Source organism: Callospermophilus lateralis, chromosome 7, assembly GCF_048772815.1.
Source record: "Callospermophilus lateralis isolate mCalLat2 chromosome 7, mCalLat2.hap1, whole genome shotgun sequence".
Taxonomy (NCBI): Eukaryota; Metazoa; Chordata; class Mammalia; order Rodentia; family Sciuridae; genus Callospermophilus; species Callospermophilus lateralis.
The window spans coordinates 110,356,011-110,372,479 of NC_135311.1; the positions used below are offsets into that span (position 1 = coordinate 110,356,011).

The 16,469-nt window shown below is 38.5% G+C and overlaps 1 protein-coding gene across 3 annotated transcripts in view; it reads left to right on the forward strand.

Annotated features, from left to right (window-relative positions):
• Positions 1-749: 749 nt before the first annotated feature.
• Positions 750-16,469, forward strand: part of Eif2b3 (eukaryotic translation initiation factor 2B subunit gamma) — a 105,625-nt gene continuing 89,905 nt past the window's right edge. For 2 of the 3 annotated variants that reach the window (XM_076860562.1, XM_076860565.1), the window contains exons 1-3: positions 754-854; positions 3,701-3,857; positions 7,818-7,963. In XM_076860562.1, the coding sequence (XP_076716677.1) occupies positions 3,710-3,857; positions 7,818-7,963 (294 nt within the window). In that variant the 5' untranslated portion in view covers positions 754-854; positions 3,701-3,709. Of the gene's footprint in view, positions 855-3,700; positions 3,858-7,817; positions 7,964-16,469 lie in introns of all 3 variants that reach the window. The other variant, XM_076860563.1, reaches the window with a different exon arrangement.

The following is a 16,469-nucleotide window of genomic DNA, read 5'->3' on the forward strand; positions in this document are numbered from 1 at the left end:
CCTAACTCACTGCAAATTCAATACCCTCAAAATAACCCACAATCCCCAAAGGATCTGGATTCTCCACCTTCTTCCCACTACCTTTCTCACCTCTTCTACAGCAATGCTCTCTCCCCCCTCATTGGACTCCTTGCTGTTTTTTGAACAAGCAATCTGTCTCCGGGCCTTTGCACTTGCCTGATTCAACTCTTTAAATTATTGTTCAGTGGCACGTTCTCAGTCAGGCCTTCACAGACTCCCTCCCTCGCTATTTTGATGACTAAATCTGGCGAGAGTGGGAAAGAGCCGTCTCACGCTTAGAAGTCTTGCGGATCCCTGCCCTTTAGGGAATTAGGTGCCCCCCTCTTCCACCCACACACTGGCTAACCAAAAACTGCAGCATCCAATGAACTCTCTTTTCAGAGTGGCAGTGCGAGCCAGGTCCTAGAATGGAAAGAAGCTGTCACCTGTTCCATCTGGGTTCTTGGAATCCTGCTCTGGGAGGGGCATTCAGTAGACCCTGGTGATTACTGAATGGACGCAAGGGCAGCGTTGACGAAGTCCTACACCTCTAGTACTGGATAGAAGACTCTATGGTAGCCCAATCTCCACTGGTCCCTCCCCCTTTTCTTTTCTCCCCTTCCTTCCCCCGCCGCGTGCGCTTTCCCGGCCTAATCTATTGCTCGGCGCTCGTCTCTTCTGCGTGGGTCTGCCCAGAGCGTCCCATCGATCTGCTCGACCATTGCGCGCCTGCGCTTTTGGGCTGTCAGTCAGAGGCAGCGTGGGGATCTCTGGGAGCGGTTGCGACGTGCTGGGAGCTGAGGTAAAGCCGTGGCTTCTGTCCTGAGGGGCCGCGCACGAGCTGGCTGAGCCGGGTGAGCCTCGCGGTGGGGGCTGCAGACCCCCTTTCATCAGGGACTCGCCGAACTGGGTGGAGATGGAACCAAAAGGGCAGACGGGGTTAATGAGCCCTGAAGTCCCTAGCGCGAGTCCCTGCTTCACACGGCCACGGAGCCCAGTGTCCAAACTAGAAGGGAGGTTGGAGAGCATTCGAGCCAACTACTTCGAGCAGCAGATGGAGAAACTGAATTTCGGGGTGGGGGAGTTCACACTGAGCGAGCACCAGACCTGGGATCAGAGGCCCTGAGCACCATGCCCGAACTTTTTCCACCGGAGTCCTTCATTTATTCAGCCTATCTTTAGTTGTTTGGGTGCAGAGCAGTGAAATACAAGGAGATACAAGAAGGTCCCTGCCCTCAGTTAGAGCTCAGTTATGATGCCATGGCCTATCTTACCTGTTTACAACCGGAGAAGGCAGTGAGTGCACTGAGGCACGTCTGAGAAGCCGGAAACACTCCCTCTAAAGCTTGGGAGGCTAGAAGATTCGTTGCCTTGATTCCCAGCACACAGCGTCGTGACAGCGACGTTGAGACATTTGCTTGGCTAACATGGGTAGTTATGCTCATTACTGTTCTTACTTCCCACGGTGCCACTCTTCAGCCAGAGACTTTGAGAGCAGAAATCCTAGATCCCAGTGACTTGGATTCTAATGCCACTCTGCACATGTTTGAGCTTGACTCTTACATGAGGCTTTTGTGAGGTTGGGGGATCCTCGTTCCATACACACTGCGTACCTGGCATCCGACTTGGAGTACAATGATGACAACGCACAATTCCTTCTTTCAAGGAATTCACTCTTTTTTTTTAAGTGCTGTAATTTTTAAAAATAACTTTGTTTATTTTTATGTGGTGCTGAAAATTGAACCCAGTGCCTCACACATGTGAGGCAAGCCCTCTACCACTGAGCCACAACCCCAGCCCAAGGAACTCACTCTATTTTAAAGTCTTTTAAACACATATGTGCAGTAAGGCTTGTAAAGGCTGACATAAGCTGTACATGGTAGAGTAGAAGCATATAGGGAAAAGGAATCTCTTCTGCCAGAGGCATGGGAAGGGTTAGGAATGGCTTTGTGGGAAGGTGATTCTTGAGCTGAATCTTACAAGCTTTGTAGTTGATTACTGGGCACAGGAGAAAGCAAAAATAGCGTGCACCTGGGCCTGGTGATATTTGCCTGCAGACCCAGCTACTGTAAATGCTGGGACAGGAGGATTTTTTGATCTAGGAATTCTAGGATCTGTGAACTTAACCTCAGGCTCTCCTAAGAACTGAGGGTGTGGGTGATAATTTTAAATTTCACACCACCTATTGTGGCAAAACCAAAATTTAAACTCCAGTCTTTTGATTCTTAGGGTCTAGTGCATTTTTCATAATAACATCAAATGCCGTGGAAGTTGTATAATGCAAGAGTGAAGGTTAGATTCCAATGTGAGGCAATGCTTTTTGAAATGGAAATAATAGTATCTTCCAAGTTTGTGTGTGAGCCTTCACTTTGTGTCTTGGATATACTTGGTGTTGAGTGCTGTGGTTTAGGTATTGATGTATGTAGCCCAAGACAGTATTATAGTAAAGGTGCACCATTATTTGCCAATTTGGATTTTTTTTTTTCCCTGAACACTGCATTTTGCACATGATTATATCATTTGTTGTAAGTCAGAGAAAACTTTTGGAGCTTGGGTTGTAGCTCAGTAGTAGAGTGCTTGCTTACCACATGTGAGGCACTGGGTTCAATCTTCAGAACCACATAAAAATAAATAAATAAAACAAAGGTATTCGACCATCTACAACTAAAAATATATTTTTTTAATTTTCAATTTAAATCAGCAGGATTTATGCCTTTCCCTGTTTCTTTGTTCTGTGGTAGCTGCTATAAAGAGGTTCTTTTCAAGGTAAAATTACTTTTTTATTACCTTGACTTTGAAAAAGGAGTTAACAATTTGGATTGTTTCTGTAATTGGATTCTGCAAATCTAGGTTCACATATAAGCCTATATTTGCTGGGCACATTAGTGCACATCTGTAATCCTAGCTACTTGGAAGACAGAGGCAGGAGGATCACAAGTTTGAGGCCAGCCTGAGCAACTTATTGAGATCCCGTCTCAAAAATAACAAATAAAAAGAATTGGGGATGTAGCTCAGTGTTAGAGTATCCCTCGGTTCAATACAGTACCACAAAAAAAAAAAAAAAAAAAAAAAAGAATAAAGCTACAAACCTACATTTGTGTTTAGAGTGATATCTGTTATAATTAGGGAAAATGAGAATACTAGAGCATATGGATGAATTATTAGAGGAATCTTCAGTCAGTTTTATACCTTTCAAACTAACATGCCTGTGTTTCTATTTTTAATTCTTGTCAAGTTTTTAAAATGCTTTCAAGAAATAAGAATTAAAATATCATTTTAGTAAACATTTGAATAAACTTCTCCAGAATCAACTTGAGCATAACCTTCCTGTGTTTTCTAGGAAGACAGGTGTTCCCTTTATCCTGTGTACGCTGTTTCTTGGCTATCTCCCTGCCATGGCACTATTAGTAGTGTATTAAAATTTACTGAATCTGTCTTAATTGTGAATAACTCAAGGGCCAAGCCAGATATTTTTTCATTCAGATATCCCCCACTTTTACCAGTGATAGACCTGAGTGTCTGTATTGACCACAGAATATGATAAAAATGATGATGTGTGTGTATTTTGCAGTTGTGTGGTAATTAAAGTTGGAAGTGATACATCTGACATAAGTGGGTATCAGTAAACCTAAAGAAAAATGAATTAATCAATGTGTACTTTGATTTTTGTTACATTCTTTTTTTATGTGTTTCTTTCCAGTTTATAAAAATGGAATTTCAAGCAGTAGTGATGGCTGTAGGTGGGGGATCTCGGATGACAGACCTGACTTCCAGTATTCCCAAGCCTCTGCTTCCAGTTGGGAACAAACCTTTAATTTGGTACCCATTGAACCTGCTTGAGCGAGTTGGATTTGAAGGTAAGCAATGACAGTGATCTGCACTTATAAAACTTTGGAGTGTTTGGTCTCAGTGATTTGTTAGCATTATAAGGGTAAGGGAGGATGATTAGAGAAGACTCAGTCTTAAAGTTTGCTGGAGTCTGGCCACTTTTAAATTAGGAACAAAGAAGTATTCTGTTGCTATGTAAAAAAGATTGAGAAGATAGTGCTAAGTGTTGTTGTTATAGAGCTGATCTCCTCAGTGATCCAAGCTGAACCTTGTAAGGTTATCAGAAAGAGCTAATTAGGACTACTTTCCTTAGCAATAGAATATATTGTGTGCCATGTAATGTATTAAGGATGGGTATACAGAATTGAAAAAACATCTTAGGCCCTGCCCTCTAGAACTTTAAAGACCAGTGGGAAGAGTTCTTTCTACTTTTGCTTGGGTATCATAGATGCAATGCTATTAAGTAGGAAAAGGAATGTAAGACATTGGGTTTAAAAAAAGATAATGTTCAACCTTGGCCCATTGAATTTAGTGTCCTATGGTTAGGTAGAACAGATCAGAACACCAGCTAGGTAAAACAAATCAGGTGCCATAATTCTGGGGCCCAGTCTCATGATCCAGTGATCATTGCATTATGAGAGTTGCCTTCCTGACACAGACCACAGACATTTTTGTGCACTGGTCTAAATGACATTGGCGTTAAGAGATATGTTTTAGCAATTTTCTTTTTAGAGCTTGGTCTCACAGGTGGTGATTGTGACACACTTTAGCCCAGTTTAAAATATTGTACTTTCCTATAGTAACCCTTTATAGATTTGCCATCTGTAACTCTTTTTGTTTTTTACTTTTACTATACCTTTAGTTCATACTTCAGTGTGGCCTATTGTGGTATATTTAATATCTACTATGTAGAAAATTCTCATTGAGGCTCACTTACAATTTGATGGGGGAGGTGCCTCCTGAACGTAGAATTCTTAAGTTTTAAAAAGCTAAGCCTATCTTTCTGTCTTTATATCACAGTGGTAGGGTTTGAAACCAGGGCCTTTCACATGCTAGGCAAGCACTATACCACTGCATCATCTCCAGCCATTGCCCCCCAATTTTTTAAGTTGGAATCTTGTTATGTTGCCTCCTCTGGCCTTGAGCTCATGATCCTCCTGCCTTAGTTTCCTAAGTAGCTGGAGTTACAGACTCATGACACCATTCCTGGCATCATTCTTTTCTTATTGTTAATTATTTTATAGAGGGAAGTTAATGTAGCCCTGCTTAGCTTTTGTCTCCCTCCAAACAGAAGAATCTTGACCATATAGTTAATAGACTGTCCCACATTTGCATGAATGAAGTATCCATCACTTTATCTACTGTACTTCAAATCTCCTTTCCAACCTTTGGAAATGCTACCTTCTCTTCAATATCCCTAACAGCATTAATCTTTCTTTGTTTATCTTGGCACCTCTCAAGGACTGTTTTATACTATAATTAATGGTATGGGAGGCTTGGTAATCTCTCCTAAGAACAGATACTGTTTCTAATTCATCTTTGTATTCTCAGCATTTTGCATATATATAGTATGTACTAAAAAAAAAACTATTAATTTATTTATGTACTTTGTTGTTGGGGAGTAAACCCAGGGATACTTTACCACTGAGCTACATTCCTGGTCCTTTTTATCTTTTGTTTTGAGATAGAGTCTTGCTTAGTTACTTAGGGCTTCACTAAGTTTCTGAGACTGGCTTTGAACTTGCCAACCTCCTGCCTCAGCCTCCTGACCCACTGGGATTATAGGTGTACACCACACCCTGCTGTACTAAAGAAATTTTTGTTGAATACGTGGCTTATCTCAAAGGCTTTCTCTTCTTTAGGTAATCATTTCCATGTTTAATTTCCCCATATTCAGTTTAATTTCCTTTTTTTTTGTGGTACTGGGGATTGAATCTAGGGACATGGAGCTATATCTCCAGCCCTTTTTTTCTATTTATTTGTTTATTTTTATTTTTGGGAGGTACCAGGGACTGAACTGAGAAACACTCAACCCACTGAGCCACATGCCCAGCCCTGTTTTGTGTTTTATTTAGTGACAAGGTCTCTTTGAGTTGCTTAGTGTCTTGCTTTTGCTGAAGCTGGCTTTGAACTTGGCATCCTCCTGCCTCAGCCTCCTGAGCTGCTGGAATTACAGGCATGCGCCACAGTGCCTGGCTTATTTTTCTATTTTAAAATGGCCTCTCTGAGTTGCCAAGGGTGGCCTTGAACATGCAATCCTCCTGCCTCAACTTTTCTAGTAGCTGGGTTACAGGGTGTACCACTGTGACCAGGTCCATGTTAAAAAAAAAAAAAATTTTTTTTAAGATTTTAACCTTTATTTATTAATTTGTTAAATATTTATTTCTTAGTTGTAGGTGGAGATGATACATTTATTTAATTTTATGTGATGCTGAGAATCGAACTCAGTGCCTCACGCCTGCTATGCGAGCGCTTTTTTCTCTGAGCCACAACTCCAGTCCTTAACCTTTATTTTATTTATTTTGTTTTTATGTGGTGCTGAAAATTGAACCCAGGGCCACACTCATGCTAGGCAAGCACTTTACCACTGAGCTATACCCCAGCCCTCCGTGTTTCTTTTCTGAATTCTCAGTGCTTATTTGTCCTTTATGTGTTAAATATATTAGTATTTGTTGGATAAAAGAGTGAGTGACTACATTGAGGAGAGGAAGAAAGAAGGAAGGAAGGTTAAATGATTTTAAAGAAAAAAGAGGAAGAAAAAAATAGAAAACAGTGATTCCAGTGAAAGGGAGGGATGATTGTGATCTGGAGCACTATCATGGAACATGTGGAAATTATTGAAGAGATGCCAAAATCAGACCACCAGATATCAGTAACATTATCTCACCAAAGATCCATGAAAAAACCCCTGATTTTCTATCATTGTTTGATAGATAAATGGATAAGGTTAATATATCTATTGTGTGAAAATGATTCTTATTAGATTCATTTAATCCTCAGTGCAGCAGTAATGGCTACCTGGTAGGAAGTTGGGGTAACTATTTGTACTGAATGAAGATTTAAGATTACATTTATATGTTTTGTTGAATGGTCTTGTTCTTTACATCCACAAAAAGTGGTGTACAGTATATTAATGTAGGTATGAATCATACACACCTAAGGGTTGTTTTTTTTGTGGGGGGGTACTGGGGAGTGACTCCAGGGGCGCTTAACTGCTGAGCCACATTTCCAGCCTATTTTTGTATTTTATTTAGGAACAGGGTCTCACTAAGCTACTTAGGGCCTCGCTAATTGCTGAGACTGGCTTTGAACTTGCAATCTTCCTGCCTCAGCCTCCCGAGCTGCTGGGATTAGAGGCATGTGCTACCAAGCCTGGTCAGACCTGAGGGTTTTTTTGTTGTTGTTGTTGCTACTGTTGTTTTTTGTGGTGCTGGGGATTGAACCCAGGGTCTTGTTCGTGGAAGGCAGGCACTCTACCAACTGAGCTATATCCCTAACCCCCTAGACCTGAATTTGATCTTCATTTCATTGCATCCTGAGTAAAGTCACTTAAAGTCTTTCAGTCCATGGTTCCTCTTTTGTGTGTTGTGGGGGGTGAGGTACTAAGGATTGACCCCAGGGCCTTATGTATGCTAAACATACACTCTTACACAGAGCTAATTTCCAGCAATCCCCTTCCCTTTTTCTTAAATTTTGTGTTGAGAGTCTAAGTTGCCCAGCCTAGCTTCAAACTTGTGATCCCTCATCTCAGCCTCCTAAGTAGGTGGGATTACAGTGTGTGCCAAAAACTTCTGGCAGATTTCTTCATTTTAAAAGTGAGATTGTTGTAAGAATTAATGGAAAGAATTCATGTAAGACACACTGAAAAGGCTCAATAATATTAGTTATTATTACACCTAGAAACAGACCATAGCCAATTGAAGTAGTGAAACTGATATCTAGATGAATGAGTTTTTGCATTTTTCCTTCTTTTTTCTTTCATGCTATAGAAGTCATTGTGGTTACAACCAGAGATGTCCAAAAGGTTTTATGTGCAGAATTCAAGATGAAAATGAAGCCAGATATTGTGTGCATTCCTGATGAAGCTGACATGGGAACTGCAGATTCTCTGCGCTACATATATCCAAAACTTAAGGTGAAAAATTATTTCTTTTACTGTTTATTAAAAATAAATAATATCTGATTTTTCCAGTTATTACAGTTTATAATTTTTAAAAAAAAAATATGGTCTTACATCACATACTTTTTTTTTTTAAAGAGAGAGAGAGAATTTTAATATTTATTTTTTAGTTATCGGCGGGCACAACATCTTTGTTTGTATGTGGTGCTGAGGATCAAACCCAGGCCGCACGCATACCAGGCAAACGCGCTACCGCTTGAGCCAATCCCCAGCCCGACATCACATACTTTGTTGCCTATATATTCTTCAACTGCTCTTTGTTTTGATTTAGACATTTAATTGTCACAGTCTGTGCTTTTCAAGTAGTAATACAACTTTATTTAAAAAAAAAAAAATAGACGTGGGCTTGGAGACACACACCTTTAATTCTTAGCTATTCAGGAGACCTAGGCAGGGGGATTACAAGTTTAAGGTCAGCCTGGGCAATTTACTGAGACCCTGTCTCAAAATAAAATTTTAAAAGGACTGGAGGTGCCAGACGCAGTGGCTCATGCCCTTAATCCCAGCGGCTTGGGAGGCTGAGACAGGAGGATCACAAGTTCAAAGCCAGCCTCAGCAACTTAGCAAAGCCCTAAGCAACTCGGTGAAACCCTGTCTCTACATAGAATATTAAAAGGGTTAGGGATGTGGTTCAGTGGTTTAAGTGCCCCTGGGTTCAATTCTGGTACTTAAAAAAAAAAAAAAAAAAAAGGACTGGAAGTGTAGTTCAGTGGTAAAGCGTTTATCTACCATGTGAGAGTAAAACATTTGCTATCATTTAATCCGTAGTACTCAGGGCAGACATTGAGGAGAAGGCTGAGGGTTGTGGCTTGATGGTAGAACACTTGCCTAGTATGCAAAAGGCCCTGGGTTCAACCTTAGCACTGCAAAAAAGGACATATATTTCAAATGTACTTCAAAAGTTTCTATTTATATTCAGTTCATGAAATGCAAAATTAATATATGGCAATAAAAATCAGAGCAGCAGTTGACTCTGTAGGTAGGAAATTGACCAGAAAGAAGCAGGAAGAAATTTTTAAAATTCTATAGATCTCTCATGTGATATTTAAAGTTTTAGTCTCTTTTGATTAAGAAACTAACAAGAGTACATGCATAGGAGAACAGTGTCCCCAGTGGTTTATATTCAATAAGCTGAGAATTATGGAATTATTCTAAAATTGATGTCCTTTAGAAAAATTATCAGCTTTTGTGATATTGTTATATATTTTGAATTGGGAGAACAAAAGCAAGACTTTCTCCTGCAATTGCTGATGACTACAAACAGATGTGTTAATATTTTTAACTTACCTTTGTACTAAAGAACAAAAAATTAATGCAGATTTGTATATGCACCCACCCTTTTATTGGAGAATAGCTTACCCAGAGCAGAATGCACAAATACTAAGTATATGGTTTGATAAGTTTTGACAAGTATATGCACCCATCACCCAAATCTAGAACAGTTCCATCACCCCTAAGGTTCATGTGCTTTTTACTAGTCATTCTCCCATTTGGAGAGTCCAGCTGCTATTTTGTCTCTATCACTGAATGTTAGTTTTGTTTGTTAATGAACTTCATGTAAATAGAATTATATAATTTTGTTCTGACTTTTGTTTAACATAGTATTTTTCAGATTCATTCACATTTTATTGAAGGTATAACTAATTCATTCCTTTCTGCTGCTGAGTACTGTTCCACTGTTTTTGTTTTTGTTTTTTTAATCTCTTCCGTTGACAATCATTTGGGTTTGTTTCTAATTTTGACTATTATGAATACAGCTATCATGAACATTGTTCTGCAAGTCTTTCTGTGAAAATATTCTAGGTTGTAGGGTTTACTTTGTTAAAAGCTATCAGTTTTCCAAAGTGGTTTTATTATTTTACACATCTGTTAACACTACATAAAAGTTTCATTTGCTTCACATTTTCAAAACTTAATGCTGTCAGTCTTTTTAATTTTAACTATTCCTAGTGGATATGTATGTAGTGACTTCTTATTGTGGTTTTAATTTGCATTCCCTGATAGTAATGATACTGACCACTTTTTCATGTGTGTGTTGACCATTTGTATATATGAAGTGTCTGTTCAAAGCATTTGCCTATTTTTAAATTGGGCCATTTGCCATTTTATTATTGATTATAGGGGAATTCTTTTTTTTTTTTAAAGAGAGAGTGAGAGAATTTTTTAATATTTATTTTTTAGTTTTCGGTGGACACAATATCTTTGTTTGCATGTGGTGCTGAGGATCGAACCAGGGCCGCACGCATGCCTGGCGAGCACACTACCGCTTGAGCCACATCCCCAGCCCTAGGGGAGTTCTTTATATATTGTAGTTGAAAGTCTTTTATCAGATGTGTTGTATTTTCTCTTATTTTATGGCTTGTCTTTTTTTTTTTAAATTAAAGAGGGGGGGGGGGAGAGAGAGAGAAAGAATTTTTTTTTTTAATTGTATTATTGGAGCCACGAATGCACACACTATAGAAAGAATCAGGACACATTAAGATGGAAGACTGGGTTGTTACTTATGTGCCTGTCTCAGTCCATTCAGATATTTTTTTATTTTAAAGAGAGAGAGAATTTTAATATTTATTTTTAGTATTGGCGGACACAACATCTTTGTTTGTATGTGGTGCTGAGGATCCAACCCTGGCCACACGCATGCCAGGCAAGCGTGCTACCGCTTGAGCCACATCCCCAGCCCCCGAGAAAGAATTTTTTTTTAATATTTATTTTTTAGTTTTCGGTGGACACAACATCTTTGCTTGTATGTGGTGCTGAGGATCCATCCGGGCCGCACGCATGCCAGGCAAGCGCACTACCGCTTGAGCCACATTCCTAGCCCCTTATGGCTTGTCATATCTCTTTATTACTGGTTTCTTTAGATGATCAAAAGTTTTAAATGTTGATGAAATCCAAGTTACTGATTTTCCTCCTCTTTTTTTGGTACTAGGGATTGAACTCAGGGGCATTTTACCTCCAAGCCACATCCCCAGCCCTTTTTATGTTTTATTTTGAGAAAGAGTCTCACTCACTAAGTTACTTAGGGCCTCTCTAAGTTGCTGAGGCTTGCTTTGAATTTGTAATCCTCCTGCCTCAGCCTCCCAAGCTGCTAAATTATAGGCATGTGCCACTCACTGTGCCCAGTTATTTCTGATTTTTTTCTTTAGTGATTATTTTTCTTTAGTGACTATTACCTTTTTTGTACTGGGGATTGAACCTTGGGATGCTCTACCACTGAGCCACACCCACCGAGCCCCTTCTATTTTTACTTTGACAGGATCTCAGTAAGTTGCTGAGGCTAGTCTCAACCTTGCAATACTTCTGCCTCAGCCTCCCGAGTCACTAGGATTACAGGCACGTGCCACAATACCCGGAAATTATTGCCCTTTGTGTCCCAAGAAATCCTTGTCTATCTGAAGTTTGTGGAGATATTCTTTTACTTCTAAAAATGTTGTAAATTTGGCTTTTACATTTAGATATATGACCTGTCTTGGTTAATTTTTAAGTGATCCTGAGGTAGGGATAATATTCCACATGGATATTCAGTTGCATCAACACCATTTGTTTAAAAGACTTTGCTTTTCTTCATTGAATTATGTTGGTGTCTTAGTTGAAAATCAGTTAACCATTTATGTGCGGTCTGTTTCTGTCCTCTGTTTTGTTCCATTGGTTATTTGTCTGTCTTCTCTTCAGTACCACTGTCTTGATTATTTTAACTTTACAGTATGTCATAAAATCAGGTAGTATAAATTTATGAACTTTTTAAAAATATATTATTTTGGCTTAATTCCTTTGGATTTCCATGTAAATTTTAGAATTATTTTCTGTAAAGAAGCATTCTTGGGGCATGGATTATGGCCCAGTGGTGGAATACTTGCCTGGCATGTGTGGGGGGTCTGGGTTTGATCCTCAGCACCACATAAAAATAAATAAAATAATGGTGTTGTGTATATCTACAGCTAAAAAAAAAATTGGCGAATTAAAAAAAAAAAGAAGCCTTCTTAGATTTTGATTGGAAGTATATTGAACCTGTAGATTAATTTGGAGAGATTTGATGTTGTGAATCTTCCAATCTTTCAATATTGTGTGTGTATATTTAAGTTTCTTTTACTTTTTTTCATTGTATAATGTGTGGAGAATTTGTCAGATGTCTCTCTAAAAGAGAAAGTTGTATCCACAAGCTGTGCCATGGTTTAAAAGAAACGGCCCTTTGAACCCATTGAGTTCTCTTTCCCTTTACCCATAAAAGAGCTTCCTAAACATTTGGAGGCTCTTTTGGTCTGTTTTCAGTATGATTTTAGGTAACATAAGTTTAGGGCTTATTATCTTTTATCTTTATCTACTTCCTGAATTCCCCGAATATTAATGTGAGGTTATCCTGTTTAGTTTCTTTATTGTCTTAGAGAAAGACTAGAATGATATATTCACTTTATTTGGCTTTTTAAGTTTTTTTTTTTTTTTTTTTTTTTTTTTGATGGTACTTAAGATTGAATCCAGGGTGCTGTACTACTGAGCTACATTTGCAGCCCTTTTTTAATCTTTTTTTTGAGATGTTGCCAAGGCTAACATCAAACTTACAGTCTGCCTTCCTTAGCCTCCCAAGTCACTGGAATTACAGGCGTGCATCACTACACCCAGCTAAAATACATTTTAATTTATAATATTCTTTTTTTACATTGCATTTTCTAAATGTAGTGTAGTCCTACTCGTATATAGAAACCCCCCTCACATTTACTTATAGGATATTGAAGCTGGATACCATGTTTGCTAACATTTTTTCAACTAAAGGACATATCTCATTTGGGATTATTTTTCTGGCACTGTTTTCTGCTTCATTTTGCTGTATCTTAACACCACAGTTTTACTGATTTATTGGTTCTCACTTTTTATTTCAGCTGTCCAAACTTTTCCCTGACTTATCAAGAGAGATTATTGGTTCATTCATTCTCCCAGGCCCTGGGTGAGTGAGCTCCATTATTACAGCTGGAATTGATAACAAATATTCTTGGATTTCATATTTTCTTCATTATAGTGTTTCATATATGAACTCATTAATTTAGGATATATGTATTTACAGTCAAATCATAATAATAAACCAGTTGTAAACCAGACATAGTTCCTGCTTTAATTTTTTTTTAACATTTTTTTTTTTAGTTTTAGGTCGACACAGTATCTTTATTTTGTTCTTATGTGGTGCTGAGAATCAAACCCAGTGGTTCACGCATGCTAGGCGAGGGCGTTATCACTTGAACCACATCCCCAGCCCTCCTGCTTTAACTTTTTATTATGGGAAATTTTAAATGTAAACAGAACATTGCCCATGTATTTATCATCCAGCCTTATAAGTTAATAACCAATAGCAAATCTTATCCCACCCAATTTGCTTTCCTTTTTTTTTTTTTTTTTTTTTTTTTTGTGGTGTCAGGGATTAAACTCAGGACCTCATGCATACTAGGTAAGCACTGTACCTGCAAGCTATAACCCAGCCCCCCTCCCATGTTTTTTGAAGCAAATCCCAGAAATCATATTATTTTATCTTTTTTTAATATATATATATTTTTTAGTTGTAGTTGGACACAAAATCTTTATTTTATTTATTTTTATGTGGTGCTAAGGATCGAACCCAGGGCCTCACACATGCTAGGCGAGTACTCTACTGCTGAGCCACAATCCCAGCCCCATATTATTTTATCTTATCTGTATATTTTTCAGAATATATTGCTAACATGAGGGCTTTAAAAAAATTATCACATCCAAAAGATTAAAAAACAAATAAATAATAATTCTTTGGTATCATGAAATACCCAATCAGTGTTTGAGTTTCCAGTTGCTTTATAAATATAAACATGTTGTTTAATGTTAACTCAAGAAGTGAAAAGGACTACCCATTATAATTGGTTGAAATGTCTCTTAAGCCTCTTAACTCATGGATTTTCCTTTCTTCTTACTCTTTTTTCCTTTATAATGTATTTGTTAAAGAAACTGGGTCTTTTTAAAAATTTTTTTATATATATCTTCACTTTTATTTATTTATTTTTATGTGATGCTGAGGATCGAACCCAGGGCCTCACACATGCTAGAAAAGAGCTCTACCGCTGACTGAGCCACAACCCCAGCGCCCCCCCCCCATACTGGGTCTTTTTGTCTTGTATAGTTTTCCAGTCTGCATTCAGTTGATTGCAAAACTGTGATATTATTTAATAAGTGTTTATCTCTGTATATTTTGTGTAAATTGGTAGTTGGACCCGGAGGCTATGTAAATTTAGGTTTTGAGTTTTTTTGGCAAGACTGCTTCATAGGTGGTGGTATGGTTTTCCATCTGGAGGCACATAATTGAGGTGGTTGTCTTTCATTTTGTGATGTGAGCAACTGTTAGTGATCATTGCCAACAGTCCCTGTTTCTTGTCTCCCAAGTCATTTGACCATCTGAGGTTGCATCTCTCTTCTGTTACTTTGCCTCAAACCCTTTTTATGTTTCTTTGTTTCTTTTTTTTAATTTTAGGATTGTATTCCTTTTTACATTCCATTTCCCTGAAGGCATTGTGGATTGTTTTATTTGCCCTTGTATTCTTCCTAGTTTTACTTATTTCTGAAGTGATTTTTTTCTTTTATTTCTAATTCACCTCACTTCTAACTTTTCTTTTTTTAAAAAAATTTAACTATAGATGTACACAATTTTTTTTAATGGTTGTTCAAAACATTACAAAGCTCATGACATATCATCTTTCATACATTTGATTTAAGTGAGTTATGAACTCCCATTTTTACCCCAAATACAAGTTGCAGAATCACATCGGTTATACATCCACATTTTTACATAATGCCATATTAGTGACTGTTGTATTCTGCTACCTTTCCTATCCCCTACTATCCCCCCTCCCCTTCCCTCCCATCTTCCCTCTCTATCCCATCTGCTGTTATTCAATTCTCTCCCTTGTTTTTTTTTTTTTTCTTTTTCCCCTTTCCCCTCACAAACTCTTATATGTAATTTTGTGTAACAATGAGGGTCTCCTTCCATTTCCATAGTTTCCCTTCTCTCTCCCTTTCCCTCCCACCACTCGTCTCTGTTTAATGTTAGTCTTTTCTTCATGCTCTTCCTCCCTGCTCTGTTCTTAGTTGCTCTCCTTATATCAAAGAAGACATTTGGCATTTGTTTTTGTTTTTAAAGAGAGAGTCGGGGGGGGGGAGAGAATTTTAATATTTATATTGTAGTTATTGGCGGACACAACATCTTTGTGTTTTTTTTTTTTTGTATGTGGTGCTGAGGATCGAACCTGGGCCGCACGCATGCCAGGCGAGCACACTACCACTTAAGCCACATCCCCAGCCCTTGGCATTTGTTTTTTAAGGATTGGCTAGCTTCACTTAGCATAATCTGCTCTAATGCCATCCATTTCCCTGCAAATTCCATGATTTTGTCATTTTTTAGTATTGTGTAATACTCCATTGTGTATAAATGCCACATTTTTTTTTATCCATTCATCTATTGAAGGGCATCTAGGTTGATTCCAGAGTCTAGCTATTGTGAATTGTGCTGCTATGATCATTGATGTGGCAGTATCCCTATAGTATGCTCTTTTAAGGTCCTCAGGGAATAGTCCGAGAAGGGCGATAGCTGGGTCAAATGGTGGTTCCATTCCCAGCTTTCCCAGGAATCTCCATACTGCTTTCCATATTGGCCCCACCAATTTGCAGTCCCACCAGCAATGTACAAGTGTCCCCTTTTCCCCACATCCTCGCCAGCACTTATTGTTGTTTGACTTCATAATGGCTGCCAATCTTACTGGAGTGAGATGGTATCTTAGGGTGGTTTTGATTTGCATTTCTCTGACTGCTAGAGATGGTGAGCATTTTTTCATGTACTTGTTGATTGATTGTATGTCCTCCTCTGAGAAGTGTCTGTTCAGGTCCTTGGCCCATTTGTTGATTGGGTTATTTGCTATCTTATTTTTTAATTTCTTGAGTTCTTTGTATATTCTGGATATTAGGGCTCTATCTGAAGTGTGAGGAGTAAAAATTTGTTCCCAGGATGTAGGTTCCCTATTTACCTCTCTTATTGTTTCTCTTGCTGAGAAAAACTTTTTAGTTTAAGTAAGTCCCATTTGTTTATTCTTGTATTTAACTCTTGGGCTATGGGAGTCTTATTAAGGAATTTGGAGCCCGACCCACAATATGTAGATCGGAGCCAACTTTTTCTTCTATCAGGCGCAGAGTCTCTGATTTGATACCAAGCTCTTTGATCCATTTTGAGTTAACTTTTGTGCATGGCGAGAGAAAGGGGTTCAGCTTCATTTTGTTACATATGGATTTCCAGTTTTCCCAGCACCATTTGTTGAAGATGCTATCCTTCCTCCATTGCATGTTTTTAGCCCTTTATCAAATATAAAAAAAGTTGTAATTTTGTGGATTGGTCTCTGTGTCCTCTATTCTGTACCATTGGTCCACCTGCCTGTTTTGGTACCAGTACCATGCTGTTTTTGTT